Source organism: Euprymna scolopes, chromosome 14 (assembly GCF_053919585.1).
Source record: "Euprymna scolopes isolate OS-2025 chromosome 14, ASM5391958v1, whole genome shotgun sequence".
NCBI classification, from domain to species: Eukaryota; Metazoa; Mollusca; class Cephalopoda; order Sepiida; family Sepiolidae; genus Euprymna; species Euprymna scolopes.
Window position 1 is genome coordinate 51,140,517 of NC_136495.1, and position 18,174 is coordinate 51,158,690.

The following is an 18,174-nucleotide window of genomic DNA, read 5'->3' on the forward strand; positions in this document are numbered from 1 at the left end:
TAATAAATTTATTTATTAAAATCATGAATAGAATTTTAATAAAATCATGAACAAAATTTTATTAATAAAATTTAAAAACGAAAGGGGCGATAACTCTTATTTCTTCTTAGTTTCGAATAATTTTCCTTTTTTTTTTTGTCAATTCTAATACCGGTTACTGAAGTTAAGGGAAGTCTAGCATGATCAGTACCAGATGGGTGACTATATGAGAATACTACTACGCTCTGTATGGCGGAGGGCGGCGACACCTCATTACAGAGAAAAAAATAAACGAATTTCGGTTGACAATTAACCGTTATATACTACATCATGATTTTTTTCGGCTAAAAAATACAGGAGGAAAATATAAAGTACGCTACTAGTTCTAAAAATAAAATTTATAAAATGCAGAAATGGTGGAGTGGTGGAGTAGTACTGGACTGGGGGACTCATGCAATGTGTCGTGATCAAGCAAGATTATTTAAAGATTTTCGTTAAAATCATGAAGTAATCAATATGAATTAATAAATTTTTTTTTTTTTTTTTTTTCAGAGGGTTGAGGTGTATTCGCATAAAAAAGTAACTCATTCTATTATATTTGTCTTGAAAGCAAAAGGGCAAAAGATAAAAGTAATTTTTGAAATTGATATCTAATGAGTTACTTCCCTTTTTGTATTCTGGGTCGACATTTCTGACGTGAGTAAAATGTTATGTTTTTCATTTGTATTATTATTTTGTTTAAATCTTTCGAATATTTTAATTTCATTCTAACGTTTTATTTATAATATGTAAACTTCGTTTTTACTTTGAAAAGTAAATTGATGTTAATAATTTTGAATCATTCTTTAAAACATTCGTTTTCGATAAAGGTTATTGGAACCTGGATGTCATCCCGTCTTGTCTTAAATGTACAATTTCACCTAAATTATTTAGATGGGTTTCGGTATGAAAATGAAACAACTTATTATTGAAGGTGACTTTTAATAGTTCCGTTATATCCACGTCGTGCGCATTTTTTTTTTTTTTTTTTTTTTTTACTGTGTATTTCACCCCAAACAAGGAACAGTGCCACTTGGACGTTAGGGCTACTTGCTACTATTTAGGACCGAAATCTACGGGGACACTATATAGGGAGCTGAGCAGCATGTTCACATTATTTGAATTCCTGCATGTCAGTACAGTCAGGGGAACAGAAACTCAGGAGGGAATTCCAAAGTGTAGTAATTCAAGGGAGGGAAGAAACTATTAGAGTAGAAAGCTTTCTGACATCTAGAAATCTATAGTGTAGGGCAGGGGTGAGATTTTGCTGCTTGTCAAGTTAGTTGGAGGTATTTATGTTAAGGAGTACAAGTACTTTGAGTTCATTGGAGCACATTTCATTACAATACTTGTACAAACAGGCACAGGGATTCTCTAGTCAAGAGGAGACTGTTATGAATATAGACTTCAAGTCTGTGTTTGTCTGAATCCTTATGGCAAAAGGGGGGATAGTCAGACATAATTAAGTGGTTAGAAGAAAAAAGAGGAGTGTAGGTTAGTTTCACTTAGCGCTAAGCAGTTTGCTAAGTGAAATGATTCTATATTGTCTAAGTTAGTTCTAAGTCCATCCATGGATATTTGTGAATGTGAGCCTTAATGGAAGAGACAAATTGGTTTTGTTTAAGTGTGTGTCTAGTTTGATTGTATTTTTTGTGTGATCGTATATTTTTTGTGAGCTATCATTTTATTTAATTGTTATAATTTTAGGGTAAAAGGTGTTGGACAAAATGGCACCAAGCATGCACACACAAGTAAATCATTTCTTCATCCATAGGATTGTGGCCTCAGAAAAGCTCACCGGAGATGGTTGCAAGCTCTCTTTTCATGCATGACATGGCACTACAACCATCCTGAAATTATGCAACTGATGATAGTGCAGTTGCTCTAAGCGCTACCAAAGTGTTAGGACTGTTGTACTGTTAGTCGAAATACAGCAGCCAAACTGTCAAAACAATATCCTCAAAACTGTTAGACAAGAGTGCTCCAGTTTAATCGCATGAATATATTTAGCAATAAAACACCCTCAAGATGGCCAGTTTTAGGAGAAGAGAATGAGATGAATGTAGGGGATGGCAATCATTGTCCTAGTTGGGAAATAAGGCTAGATATTAGATGTCTCTATTGAGTCCCTGCCATTGCACCTCTGCACCTGGCTAATAGGAACTTACAAAGTATGAAAGCTGAGCCTCTAGCCCTGGGTTCGACAAGAAAACACAAAGATTCCAACATGGCTACAACTGTACACACCTCGACTTATTTATTTTAAATTTTCGAATGAGAATTTTTTCGTTATTATTCTACCATTTTGATGCTTGTAGTAAAATTCCACTTTTTAATTCATAATAATGCTTAAATCACTAGAACCTTCCATCGATTTTGGTCAAAATTCGCTGGGTTTTTTTTTGGTTTGTTTTTTCTTTTACATAATTAAAATTGATTTCTACCAAATCGTTTCAGTTGTGATTTAGAATCGATGTGTGAGGTGAGAATAAGCATAATAAGCTTTTCTTTCTTTCTTTCTTCTTTTTTCCTTTTCACTTCTTTCTTAGATAGGAGTGTCGGATTTTTACAACGCGATACAATTCAGAGGAATACTAAAAAACAAATGACTTTAATTGCTACTCCTTTTCTTTCTCTGCTTCATTGAGATTCATTTTCTTCATCATTCCTAAAAGCAAGAAATTTTCATAGAAATATACTAAACTAAAACTATTTTCCAACCAATAAAAATCGTTTTAAACTCCAAACTTAAACTTTTCATGACAAGTGCTTGTCTGAGCTCCAATTTATGGTCTCGCCAAACTTTCACGAGAAACACTCGTCTAGCTAAAAACACTATCAATAATTTCCCTCACTCTTTATCTGTACCTAAACCTAAATGTAGATTCCATGAACAAAGCTTCTTTCTCAGAACTGCACGCCTGTGGAACTCTCTTCCATTTGCCTGCTTTCCAGCTGACTGCAATATGGTCATCTTCAAGTCCAACGTAAACAAGTTCTGGATGAGCTGTTCCCATTAAGTAATCCACATACTAAACTTCCACTACTAACGATTACTACGACATGGTCCCATTGACTACTGTACACTCTTTAACCCTTATCCTCTAGTTGCCTATGGACCTTGATAAGTGGAGACTTCTATGTAAAAAAAACAATCCAGTGTGAAATTCTACAAGCCTATAAAAAAGTGGCTTCACAATGCATCTCAACTCTCAAAGCTTATCCTAGGCAACTGAAATGTGACATACTGAAATCCCTTTAGCCTGTGCCTCTATCTCCAAGTGAACATATGCCACCCAAAAGGTAAACACATACACACACTCGCACACATACACTTTGAAATAAACATTTTTCTACTTTTTATTCAAGAACTTTTTACTTTAAAACTTCTCAACCAACTTTAAAGTATACTTTACATTTCTGTAAAACTAACAGTTCCGCCCGGCTTTGTTCGGGCCCTGTGTACTGCTCATAACTTTATGTGCATATGTATATATCAAAAGTTTGAATATGTACGGTAATGCTTTTCTGTATAATAGAAACTACCACGGAGAAAAGGTGGTAGAGACCGCAAACATCAAATTTTTTTTAACTTTGACCCCTTAACATTTATTGTTTTGGGCTCAAATAAAATTAACATGTCCAAGTAACCCACATCTACAATTTCAAGTGTTTAGACCCAAAATTGGCGGAGGAGTTTGGTAGAGTCTACAAAGGTCAACTTTGACCTCTTGCCAGCCAAATTTTCACCCAAAAACTGATTAAAAAGCTTGCTGCATATCTGATTACCCTTTATGTAAAATTTCAAATGTTTAGACACAAAATTGGCTGAATAGTTTGCTAGAGACCACAAAAGTAAAATCGTTTGAACCTTGTAGAGTAATTTGGTAGAGACCGCAGAGGTCAATTTTTAAAAATATTTGACCCCGATTATGACCCATTAGCATTTATTGTTTTGGGCTCAAATCAGATTATAAAGTTAGATCCATGTCCAAGTGACCTATATCTAAAATTTCAAGTGTTTAGACCCAAAACTGGCAGAGGAGTTTGGTAGAGTTATGTCAAATCTTGAGTCTGTAGACCGAAAATTGACAGAACTATTTCGTAAGGAAGTGTACACAGACACACACACACACAGACACACCTTCACTTTTATGGATATATAGATTACTAGCATTTCAGCCCGGCGTTGCCCAGGTGTTTGGATGTGTATGTTGAGCAAAAACAAAAGTGGTAGTAGGAAGGCAGGCTCGAACATGTATTGCAAAGGACCTGACGTCTTTGCAGTTACGACCACCGCCAAACCTGAAGTGACTTATGTTTAAATTAAGGCTAGACAATCGAAAGGAGAGGATATCTTTCAAAAATATCGGCGAAAAAAGCGACCCTCCCCCCCTGTAGAAAAGTGCCCAGTTGAAGGTGAAGATATTAATGATTTAGCCAATTTTTCGATGTTTGTCATATGGAAGGTCAAACTTTAAAACGATACTGATCTTGGTAAAATCCGTCGCCTCTGTCGAAAGTTTTAGACAGACAGGCAAACAGACATACATACATACATTTATATATTGGTAACTAAAAATTTTCGACCCAAACCGATGAAAAAGCTTACCCTATCTCTGAATACCCTTTATGTAAAATTTCAAATGTTTAGACCAGAATTGTCTGAGTAATTTGGTAGAGACCGCAGAGGTCAAATTTTTTAAAAACTTTTACCCCGATTATGACCCCTTAACATTTATTGTTTTGGGCTCAAATCAAGTTATTAAGTTAGATTCATGTCCAAGGCACCTATATCTAAAATTTCAAGTGTTTAGACCGAAAATTGTTGGAGGAGTTTGGTAGAGTTTCCAAAAGTCAAATCGTTGAACTTTGACCCTTTAACAGCCAAATATTTGGCCGAAAACGGATCACAAAGATTTTCCCAAATCTCAGTACCCTGTATATCAAATTTCGAGTCTGTCGACTTAAAATTGACAAAGTTATTGCGTAGGGAAATGTACACACACACAGACAGACACACAGATACGCAGACACATTCACTTTTATAGATGTATAGATTATTGATATAAACATATTTTGTTTGTTAATTCATGTTTTCTCATTTCATTCTCAAAATCTTGTTGTTCAGTTAGCACTTGCTAACTGGTGACCCATTCATGTTTTATTCATCGTTTCATTCTCCAATTCAACTACATATTTATTAATTGCTAGTGCTGTTGGCACTTTCCAAAGATGTACTATCATTAACATACATTACATCTAGCTAGAAATTACACTACAGCCGTACATCCTTATTTTTTATTTATTTATTTGCAATTTGGATAGATTTTGTTTCCATCGCTCACTTTATCTCTCTTTATTTTACCTGTATTTTTTTTAAATAAGTAAAAGCAGATTTCTGTCAAATCTCTAGAGCCTTACATCCTTATTTTATTTATTTATTTTTTTCTTTTGTTATTTGGGTGGATTTTATTTATTTTTCTCTTTCTTCCTCCCTTTCATTTTATCTTTCTTTCTCTTTTCCTGTCTTTCACTCTTTTTCTCACCATTTTGCCTTCCTGTTCCCCCTTCTTGACAGTTGTCTTTAAAAACTGAAAATGTTAATTTTTGCTGTGAAGGCTAAGACTTCAGATAATTCATAAATAAGGTTGAGGAGATAGATGATTTTTATTTTATCAAGGAATGATGACTTCCTGTCTCCTTATCTCCACATGTGCACTTGGTGTCATTCTCATTTTTAACTTTTTTAGTTGAAACTGATTGAAGTTGTTTAAGGAAAAAAAGTTTTCTTTCAATCTCATAGAGTTATAAAAAAAAAATGCTTTCGAAGCTGATAGCAATCTCTACTTGCCCATGTATTGACTATTGTTGCCACATCTGGGCTAGTGCACCAGTCACATGTCTCTTCCTCTTCGACAGAGTGCAAAAGGAGTCTCTAACTTAATAGCAGCCTCGTAACTCTTACTCGTCTTATTTTGTCATTTAGTCCTTGCATTTCATGGATGATGTTTCTGACAAAGGGAGAAGAATTGCTGTTTTCTGTCAATACTTATCGTTTTTTTTATTTATTTTATTTTTTTTAGCTCTTTACATCCAGTGGCTTCATGCCTTGTCTAGAGCGATTTCCCCCCAAAAAATTTTTTTAAATAGCTCTGTACTCTCTACTATGCTCCAGTCCCTATTACATCATTAGTGTTGTATCCCTATTTTACAAGTACTTCTACAAAATGTGTTCCAACGAACTTACTGCATTTGTACCCTCTAAACAGAAATACCCTTGACTCACCCAACTAGCAACAAATTCCCACCCCTTCATTGTAGAGGTCCCTAGATGCCAGAAAACTTTGTACATTTATAATTTGTTTTGTTTTTTTCCTTGAGCCTCTTGCCTTTGGTATTCCTTCCATTTTCTCAGCCATACAAACATGCATAAATTTAAATGTAATGTGAACAAACATTTTGCTGTCCAACTCCCCATTCAGGTTTTCCCCTTATAAATATGGCCCTTATCAGAGATGCTCCCTAGGCTTCAGTGGCAATATGTCAAGTTTTAAAAATAAAAAATGTCATTGAATTTTTCTAACAATTATTTTTTTTTTTTTTTTCAGAACCAAAAAATGGCCTTTTTGGCTTTGCAGAAAACTCCCTGTTTATTCCAGAGGATAAAATTGCAAAAAGTATGTAGTTGGTATCCCAGTCTTAATTCTGCAACAGGATCCCAAAATACAATCATCAGATCTATCAACTTAAAGACTCTTACAAACAATCGATTGCATAAAGGGATTTTGAGCTGTAAGCACCAACATTATGGCTCTTTAAATTCTATGCAATATTATAGCAACCATGCAAATTCCAAAACTTTTGAGAATGAACAATTTCATTTGATATACCGTTTCCCTTACATTGTTCATACTCAATTCTTATCGAGGCTTAAACTTTACCAGACTGTCTTCACAGTGGCGGCTATTCCATGGGCTTTCAAGATGGCTGGTGATGGATTAATAACACCGCAAATGTTGACCGGAGTAATCGGATGTTCCATTCTTGCCTGTGTGATGCTTGGTGTGTTGAGCATCTATTTTCAACGATTAATTGGCATGCTCTACATCAACAAAACCGACAACATAGTGAAAGTTTCACATATGACATTTTGGGGTAAACGCAACGACATCTACATGAATGCAGAAAACATTATCCCTCTGTCTGATTTGTCTGACAATCCGAATGATATTTATGTTCAGTTCAAGCAATATGATAAAAAAGACGTGTTTTATTTGGTGTTGAGATTTGGGGGTGTTCAAGACTCAGAAATGATGAGACAATTACTTGGAGAAATAAAGATGAAGTGATGCTTGTACCGTTTTCAGCATCAACATGCTTTTACTATCATGTCTAATTTCAACCTTAACCTGATGCTTGAAGATATTGTGATGAGGAAAAGCTTCAACTGCATACAATACCTTCCGATGCATCATCCACATAACCATTCTAGTGGCAGCCAGGATCATAAGCAACACTATTCCTACCTTCTGAACTACCCACATGCAGGGAAATTTTACTATTTAACAGAAGCAATTTGAAAATGATGTTAATAAAAACACAGTTCCAGTTATAGTGTATTACTTTTACACCAAGGCAACTTTGGTATGCGCTGTGGTCAGAAATCTGAGTTTGATAAAAAAAAAAAAAAGCTAAATAAAAGATATTATTTACAGTTTTTTTTTTTTTTGTTGTTTTTACTAATACAACCAGATGTTATACTTCTGCTCCCAGCCTCGAACCCCTTATTACTATTTTTATAATCTTGTGATTTTCAAATTTTCTATTTCCTAATTTGCATCATTTTCTTATCCTTCTACTCTTACGTTACTCCTACCACTGCTTTAATATTTTTTTTTTCTTTTTCATTTACATCATTTATTTATGTCATCCTCTCACTCTCTTCTTATGTTGGTACTGGCGGACTATCAAAATTGTTTCTGCAATCTCAGCAGATTATACCCAGAGTGATTTTCATGCAGATTTTGTTGAGTAAATAATATGTAGCAGGTTGTTCGTTCCATCTACTTTTTCTTTCTCATTTTCCTTTTAATAATAATAATTTTATATATATGATATCTACTGTCTTTTTAATAATAATAATAATTATAAACATTAATAAAAAAATGGCACAAATTCATTGGGGGTTTAACAATTTGGAAAGGAGAGCATCTTTAGAGTATACATGAATTACTACACTATATTATTCTTCAAACTTAAGATTTTACAAGCGCATATTACCACATAAAATACTGTCTAAACACATGGGACATTTTTATATTTTATTTCCATTTGTAAGCATAAAAGTAGGTAGATAATTTCAAGCAAATAAATACAGGGTGACCCAAAAAACGGGCTCCGTGTACACTTTATGTACACGGGGCCCGTTTTTTGCTTGAAATTATCTACCTACACTTTATGTGATATCTCCATTATTTATTCACCGATTGCCCTTATTTTACAGAACATGGCAGAATCAACGACTGTGAGTACACCAAGTGGGAGCTGGGACAAAGAATACATTGTGTTAAACTTTACTACAAGACAGGCTCGTTTAAGAAAACCCAGGACAGTTTCATGCATCAGTTCGAATGTGAAAAGGCTCTATCCAAAAGCAGAATTCAGAACTGGGTGGACCACTTCGAGAAGTATGGGACCGTGGAGAACCTCAACGCTGCCAGAGAGAACCATCCAAGCCACTTGGGACGTCCCAAGAAGCGAACAGCCAAGCTGGTCAAAAGAGTGAGAGAGTCTCTCCAGCAGAGTCCAAAACGCTCTGTGCGTAAGTGAAGTCAGTCCCTCGGTATGTCCCGTGAGACTTGCAGGAGAGTGCTGGTGAACAATCAGGGCTTACCCATGCAGAATACAGACGCTGCAGACCCTTACAGCCTCAGACAAGAAGCAGAGGAGGGCTATGACAGTCAAGATGCTCGAGAAGATCGAGGAGGCACCAAGTTCCCTTAACTTCCTTTGGACCTCAGATGAAGCCCACTTCCATCTTGATGGAAAGGCGAACTCCAAGACAAATGCCTTCTGGGGGTCCTCCAGACCCATTGAAGTAGCCACCAAGCCCCTGCACTCTCCTAAGTGCACGGTGTGGGCTGCAATCTTGGCCAGAGGCATCATCGGACCAATCTTCATTGAAGAATCTGGCGCAGCAGTGACAGTCACCAAGGAGCGGTATGTGGAGGTCCTCAAAACCTTCAAGAGTGAGCTCCAGACAATCTACCTATCGCTCATGAGCAAGCTCTGGTTCCAGCAGGACGGAGCAAGTTCTTACACCTCAAACCTGTCCCGAGATTGGCTGAATGAGAACTTCGGAAACCGAGTGATCAGTCTCAAGACTGATTTTGAGTGGGCACCCCATAGCCCGGACCTAAGCTCCCCCAGATTTTTTTTCTTTGGGGCTATCTTAAGGACAGAGTCTACGCAGGGAAACCCAGAAACATCACGGAACTCAACGAAGCCATCAGGGAGGAGATGAGAGCCATTACCAATTCGGTCTGTAAGAACGTCATGGACAACTTCGTGCTGTGCCTCAAAAAATGCATGAAGCTAAATGGAGGCCATCTAGAACATATGCTGTAGAATGGAGGAAAAAAAGGCCAAAGACCTTAGTGTTTTGATGTGATGTTTTGAATATAATAAACTAGTTATGACCAAAGTTTCATTTCATTCGGACAAAACACTAAGAAACAGGGCCTAATTAGAGTTGGGGCCCGTTTTTGGGGGGGTCACCCTGTATTTCTTGTAAGTCCCCTTTCATGTCCCACCATCTGATATTTTCATTGATCGCAATTGTCAATTTTGTCACATATCAAGGTCAACATACCCAGACTCGTAAGTACATCCGACCTGTTCACCAGTATCAGTTATCAGATCATATACCAACACACTCAGTCATGTGAATGACATCTATAATATAAATCTCACCTGTCTGATTAAATGTATGTATTAAATAAATACATATTAGATACGTTTGAAGCCAAAACAATGCATTATTACAAAACAAAACATTTATTTTGTTTGAAATTTATAAATATATTTCGAAGATACACTTCATCATCAGTATGTCTTTTTTGTTGCCATTTTGTTGTTGGAGCATTGAATCAGTAGAAGTCCGTTTGTTGTTTTTACGGTAATCTTTTCAAATGTCTTCGAAATATATTTATAAATTTCAATATAAATTTCAAACAAAATAAATGTTTATTTTGTAATAATGCATTGTTTTGGCTTCAAACTTATCTAATACGTATTTATTTTATTCAAACTCAACCAGCGCCTCTATCAAGGAACACAAACCCTAACGTATGTTTGTATGTCTGCCTAAAACTTTCGACAGAGGCGACGGATTTTCACAAAATCGGTATCATTTTGAAGCTCGACTCTTCGGACAACAAATATTGGCAAAAAACATTAATTCCCTTACCTTTAACTATTTAAATATTTTCGAAAGTCATCCCCTCTTTTTGATCGTCTAACCTTAATTTAAACATTTGTCACTTCTGGTTTGGCGATGGGTGCAACAGCAAAGATGTCACGTTTTTTTTTTTTGCTTTTTTTCACATTCTTTTCCTCCTTTGCAGTACGGGTTCGAGCTTGCCTGCCTACTACAACTTTTTTTTTTTTTTGCTCAACACACACCTCCAAACATCAGGCAACGCCAAGCACCCAGGCTAGTTTTATATAAGTTCCTAAAGTTGGGAACTTAGACACAGTATACACATTTTATCACATGCTGGCAGTTTTACAACATCTATGAAGATAAAGAAAGAAAAAAAAAAAAGACTTTATCATCTTAGAGAAGATTGAGCAAAAATGCATTAAAGAAAAGCATTTTCAAGTTAACAAAAAGTTAATACAAACAAATCGAATAGTCTGACCCTTTTTCCATGCTGAATGAAAAAGCTGAATTTGAAATATCAATATGATCTCAGAATCTGCCAACTCATCTTCCCAATAAAAATGTTATTGTAATTTTTATCCAATGCGTTAATGCATTATACTCCAACTCATTTCCTGTTACGTACAGTTACCAACCGGGTATACTGATTTATGATCCTGGAAGAAGATTGTGTAGCAACCTTGTTATAAAGAATTCAACCACTCTGTAGTCTTTACTTACTGAACTCACATTTAATTTGCTTATTGACTCTTGAAATTGAAAGACACTTATGTAAATTACCCACCAGTAAACTGTAAGTTGAAACTCCTACCATCAACCACAAACTGATATTATATATTTAATTGTATTTCTTTGCTTATCAGACATATTCTTTGAATCTCTTTTTCCATGTCCGAATTTGATCCTTTCTTTTTATATTACTTTCCTGCATTCTTTTTTTGTTTTTGTTATTTGAATCAATACCCTGTCAGCTTGACTTTTATCTTATTTTATTATGGTGTTGCACAAAAGCCTTCATCATCCTAACAAGAGCTGGTGTGTAACACATAACATCCCTAACCCATTCCCTATGGAGTAAAGGAGCAGCTCTCCAAAATCTCATCTCTCTTGTGGCTTAATCAGATTTTTCTTTGTCTTGACTAAATAATTCACCACATCTCACTAGTAACTTCCTGTCCATGTATCCAGCTTTTAATGAAAAAGAGAAATTTTACATAAAAATTTCTGGTTCTAACCTTACTTGTACACACCCACATCTAAATATACTCTACAAGTATTATGAGAGTACTTTTTGTTTCTTGTTAATTTTCATTATTTATTTATTTGTATCATTGTCTTACTTTCTCGTATGCTCATGCTACTTCGGCTGTTTCCTATTTCACTGCATTCACTTCTCGTTGTTTTGATAGTGTCTGGAACTTTCTGACTATGAAATATCCTGAAATGTCTCCTTAACTATCAAATCCTTTCTCTCTCTTTGGTGAGCACAAGTCTGAAACACATAGCACTAACACTGGTATGTCTTAAGGATCTATTATGGACTCAAAACTCTTCCTGCTGATATTTATCATTTGTTGACATTTGTGAAAACAACAATCATCTGTGGCAGCACTTTAAACAGCATTGGTTATTAAGATTTTGCTGATTGTCTCTTCTGACTTTGGGCATCTGGCAAAAGAAAGCGAATTGTTACTCGTACTTTTAACACCTAAAACCACACCTCTCCCAATTTCACTGCCAACACTCAGATTTTCATTTTGCTCCAATTGAAGTGAATTGCTCTCTCCTTGAAGAGGCCTCTTGCTTTGATGAGCCATGAAGACTGATTTCCACTGCAGACCTGAAATAGAAGACTTATATCCAAACTGTTGTTAAAAGTCACAAGAAAAATGGTTGAATCTTTCTACCATTTCAGAAAGTACTGGGTTCTTGATGCAATCCTTTACCTGTATAAAAGTCAGATATGTTTTAAAATGGAGTACTGCTGCCACATCTCAAGGCATAGTTCTTAAAGCACACTTTCTTGCCTTGACAGAATACAGAATCGACTTTGCAATCTAGTGGGAGATGATCTCTTCCTTACAAACCTCCTTTTTCACAAAAGAAGACCTTGCTTGGCTTTCTCTAATATGTATGTATTTTTATTATAAGAGCGCACCTGAACCCCCCCCCAATCTATGCCCCTATCCCCCTGCTTAAAAATATTTAAAGTATGAACTCCTTTAACTACAACCACTACAAAGAACTTCCCATTCTTCAGCTTTGCATCTTAAACAAAACAGAACTTCCATGAAGTTTCTTTTTAAGAACACAATACCATGCAGCTGCTTTCCAGTTGACTACAACATGGTCATCTTCAAGTCCAATGTGAACAAATACTTGTTGAGTTGTCATCTTATGTAATCAAATTCTACCCATCCCACCCAATCCTATTATACTATAGTATTGCTCATTATCCAACCATCAATCTTATTAACCCTTATCTTTGGCCTTTGACCTTGGTAAAGGATAAATCATAAAAATAAAAGTTTCTAGTTTTAGATTTTATTAGTTTTGTGTTACTGTTAACTTTAGTTGGTTTTGAAAACAATACAGAAATTTTTTATTTGCGGAAAATTATTACTTTGGTGATTTCTACGATTAACATTACTGCAACCAACTTTTCCATATTCGTTACAAGTCAAATCTTTCAGATTCTCATAGAACAATGCTAAACGTTTTGCATATATCTCTGTTTAGTTTCTCATAATAGATGAAATTCCTTTTAGATGATATTCTACTATTCACCACTGACTTCCCCCACAAAGCCATTAAGCTCAATATTCTGTATAAAATTCATTTAGGAATCTAGTCATCAGTCATTCTTAACACAGATCCACTTCATCTCAGACATTGCTGAAATATCTTGGATTCAATGCTGGTATAATGACTACAAAATCTTTTGTCACTTACATTTTTACTATGTATACTTGGTAACTGCGGTATACGGTGACAAAATGTATACAAGTGACAAACCTTTAGAGTGGGAGAAAATGAGCATATTTCTTATTGAAAGAGCAGTTCCATTTCTTCTCTTTTTTAAATTTAAATGAATGGCAGAACCTCACAAATTAGATACATCCTAAAATGGAGCACTGTTACCATATCTGGGCAGAAGCCGCTCGGTGCGCCCTGTCCAGCCTTGATAGACTTCAAAACTTACGAGGTGATGTCCTTTTCTCTTCTCTTCAATCTCTTTCCCACAGAAGAGACGTTGTAAGCCTATCTCTGCTCTATCGTTAATGAGCAAAGGCTCAACTGAACTCCATTCTATGATTCTCCTTTGTCAAACTTTCACAAAAAAACACTTGACTAGCTACAACCACTATAAACAATTTCCCCCACTCTATATCTGTGCCTAAATCTAAATGCAGATTTCATGAACAAAGTTTCCTTCCCAGAACTGCTCGCCTGTGGAACACCGTTTCCCTGTCCTGCTCCCCAGTTGAATATAACATGATAGCCTTCAAATCTAATGTAAACAAGTTTTATCGAGCCATCCCCATTATCGAATTCTACCCAATTTACATCATTAACGATTAATACACTACCACCTTACATTCATTAACCTTTATCCTCGAGTGGCCTACAGGCCTTCATAAGTGGTGATTTGACGCTAAGTAAAAAAAAAAAACATTTAACGTAATTAAATTGTAAAAACACGTAGATATTATATATAGAGTGAATAAATGACAAAACTTTATTCCAAAATTCATGATGTTGACCATCTTATAATTTATTCCTTTAATTCAGTTGACATAAACATAAATAAACAACATAAATAAAATTCAAAATGGCGTAATGGAACCATATTAAAGGTATTTGCAGCTTCTCTTCCAATTTTCGGATTTTGATCATGTCAAATCACACTTTATTTCCTTTTGACGGATTGATTGTTGCTAATTCTTCTGATGAGTTAAGGGCATAATAGATTCACTGATTGATATAATAATTAAGTGATTGATTTTGTGCTACGAAACAGATATTGTCAAGAATTGTAAATGTCAACTGAATTAAAGGAATAAATTATAAGATGGTCAACATCATGAATCTTGGAATATAGTTTTTTTGTCATTTATTCACTATATTGCTCTGTAATTACATTGAGCTTCTTAAATAAGGATTGGTATATATCATAAGAAAATATATTTCTACAGAAATATATATATATTTGATATATATTTTATAGTCGACATATTTTGAAAATTTTTAAACTCACTCCTTTTAAAATTAAAACAATTTTAAGATAATCCTTTGCTTCTTCTATTGGATGTCATGAGTGTTCATCTTAAAAGGACAAAATTTCTATTTCTGAATTTTCTTCTGAACGTTATTTCAATCGCACATTCTTCTCCATAAGCTGAGTGAATATCAAGAGTTGTTTTGATATCAAAGTTCACTTTTTAAAACTCAGAAAAAGCTCATGAGACTCAAATGCTCCAGGATATTCTCATGCATTTAAGAGGTTTCAACAGCGAGATATTTAATTTTCATGTAAAATGAAATTTTATTAAGTTCAATATGTCCAAAATTTAGGAGGATCAAACTTATGGGAAAGTTGAAAACAATTTTTTCAAAATTCACAATTTAACAGAAAAAAAAAAAAGATATTAAATCAATGCAATATTCAAAAACTTTAATATAGTTCAAAAGGCGAAAATGGTAAATGTTACTTTTTTGCGAATAAAATAAAATTCCAAAAGTCATATGCAAACAAATCGGCTTGGAATTTTAAAAAAATTAAAAAGAAAAGAGCAGAGAATAATTTAAAACCTGTCACTGATAAAAATGGTAAATTTCAAAAACGTACACATACATTCAAAAGGTTTACAAAATATTGAGGTCGTGCTAGAATTTAAACAAATAAAAATGGCTCCATTATTTATATTTGATTTATTTTCATGAAGAATCAACTACATTGAAAAGAAAAAAAAAACATTAGTATGTAAATAGTCAGAATAATGGGTACTTTTTTGTATTAGGTGTTTACAACAGTTTTAATAGAAAAACAAAAGTGCAGAGGGTGAATAAAACATTTAAAGTGGATTTTCAAAAAGAAATTAGAAGGTACACTTTAAAACTACTTTTTCTACAAACATGATATTTCAGTCAAGTATTATACTTTGGAAATTTTGAAAATAAGATTGGTAATTAATATTTTGATCTACCTGACTACGATTCTCATCTTGGTTCCTATTTTTGCAAAGTTTCAGCAGATTGATGTAAACCCCAACCTTTTCAGGTACATCTTTTAAATCTCAGGAATTTCAAACTAAACCTTTGGTTTAATCCATGTATTTAGATTGTTCCCATTCCATCACATCCGCCATGACCATGTACAAGTGTTAATTATTAAGTTATTCTTAGTTATTATTGTCTGTAGTAAAAACTAATCCTCCAACTCTCAGAAAGCTATCAAATAGAACTGCTTTGTAATCAACATTTGTGAAACATGTCCATGTGAATGGAATGCCAATAATGGATTAAATAAAAGGTTTAGTCTGAAATTTTGTATAGGTTTCCCGAGTTTGATGTAAAGATTCTTGAGTTCGAAAAGTTGCAACTGAAAAAGGTTGGAGGTTACATCATCAAAAATATTGTAAAAAAAAAAAATAATAATCAAGATAAGAACCGTTGTCTGATTAAAACAAATTAGTAAAATAATAATAGTAATGAGCTTTGTAAACAATGTCTAACACTAATTAGAAATAAATCTAAGGGAATGATGATCACAAGTCATTTCAATAGGGAAAATATGAACAAAGCTGATGTTCACATTGCAAACACTGTCTATATTAAAAGCAAGCAAAAAAAAAAAACAATAGCACATTTTCCAAAAGAAAAAAAACTTGTTTTAATGTAGATTCTATAGACACAACTTCTGAATAATGAATTAAATTTTTTTTTAATTCTTTTTGCAAAAAACTTATTCAAGAAAATTTTGGAAATTGAATAAAAATTTAAAAAAAAAAAAGAAAAAAGCAAGCAGAATAAAAAGAAAATGTTATAAAAATTTATCAAGTTATTGATAAACTTGGGTTTTGGCTATAAATGATGAAAAGAGAAATAAAAGAAGGTTGCTTCTCAAGTTAACGATGCAAGATAAGATCAGTAAATTTAAATCAAATTTTATATGTAAACCTTTATTTGCAGAAAATTAAAATTTAAAGTTTTAGTTAAAACAGTTTTTTTTTTAATTACAATTATCTGTACCTACTCTGTTGTTTCGGGATGCAGTGAAATAATTTTAATTTTTAGTTGTTTGCACACTTTTTAAACTTGTATAGAAATAAAATTTTAATAGTAAGGGAGACAAATGTTATTTATATAGAGTTTTTAATTAAAAATATGAGTTCTTCCCCTTGATGAATTTTATTTTTCGTGATTAATTAAAAATGTTTCATATTATGAGTGTTTGGGTCAGACTCAATCTTTTTAATAAATCATAGTGAAGCGAGTTATTATATTGATAATAACATGGTACAATAACAAATGAATAATGATTAGTTAGAAGCAAAATTTGATTTCTGTCAACCTAAAGTCTATTTGGGCTTAATGTTAAAAATCTGACAATAACTGAGAAGAATTTTCAGTTTTTTATACCGTACAAATAGGCTAACATCCAACACCATTTTTCTTTCTTTTTGTCAAATTTATCTGTAAAGACAATAAATCTATTCAATCAAATTAAAACTTTTAGTCAAATCATGTTATTGTGGTTTGCATAATAAAAAACAAAGAAAACATAAAAAAAATAATTTTTAAAATTTCATTAAAACTTGAAATCTTATTTTTCTACACTGCATTAAATAAGAATCAGATTTGCACGTTGTTAAACTAGAGAAGAACAACAAAAAAATTGTTTAAGAAGCATTTGTTAGTTGCCTTAGAAATCAGGATTAAATAAAGAAAGAAATTGTAAATAGAAATTAAAAATCAAATAAAAATTTTGAAAAGTGAAAATCCTTTCAGCTAAAAAAGATAGTTTTTTTTTGTTTTTTTTTATATCGATATTTGAAGACTAAATAAATGATCATAATAAAGCTTCTCGCGAACGGATAGAAGAACCATCCTTTTAACAGATGCTGGACTAAGTCAGCAGATTCTGCAAGCAGTGACGATGACTTAAGTGATGCATGCATTTGCGATTCTTTTCTTTTACCGCAATACTGGCATCTAAGCAAGCAAATAAAAAAAAAACAAAAAGCACCAACATGAGATTTCTTTTCCGATTCAAAGATCCTCTAAAACTTTTTTTTTAAACTGATTGATTTCCACTGTCACTCTTGCTCAGACTAAAATCCTAAGTACCAAGGACAACAATTAAAATAGTTAAAAGAAGCTTTTATTTTTGAAAATGTTTATTTCTTAATGTGTATTTTTTTTTTTTTTAGATTTATTATTAAGTTCTTTCTTTCAAAAAGAAAGAAAAAAAATGCTTAGAAAAATTGACAGAAACAAAAATAGAGTTTCCATATTCTATATCAGTCAAAAGAATAAACAAGACAGAAAAAAAAAAGATGTGTGCGTGTGTATGTGAGTCTACAGTAAATAACTGGTGCGGCATTTTAATTTCTGAGTGGGAGCTAAAGTGGACATCAAAGTCAAAAAAAATGGTGACAATAGATTTCATATGCATACTCTGAAAGGAGACATTTAGCATGCATAAG

The 18,174-nt window shown here is 33.6% G+C and overlaps 1 protein-coding gene across 1 annotated transcript; it reads left to right on the top strand.

Moving 5' to 3' along the window:
* The first annotated feature begins 221 nt into the window (after nt 1-221).
* Nucleotides 222-7,738, top strand: LOC145292999 (transmembrane protein 186-like). Its single transcript, XM_080139253.1, has 2 exons — nt 222-350; nt 6,630-7,738. The coding sequence occupies exon 2, from the start codon at nt 6,639-6,641 to the stop codon at nt 7,368-7,370; it is 732 nt and encodes a 243-aa protein (XP_079995379.1). The 5' UTR covers nt 222-350; nt 6,630-6,638; the 3' UTR covers nt 7,371-7,738.
* The last annotated feature ends 10,436 nt before the right edge of the window (nt 7,739-18,174 follow it).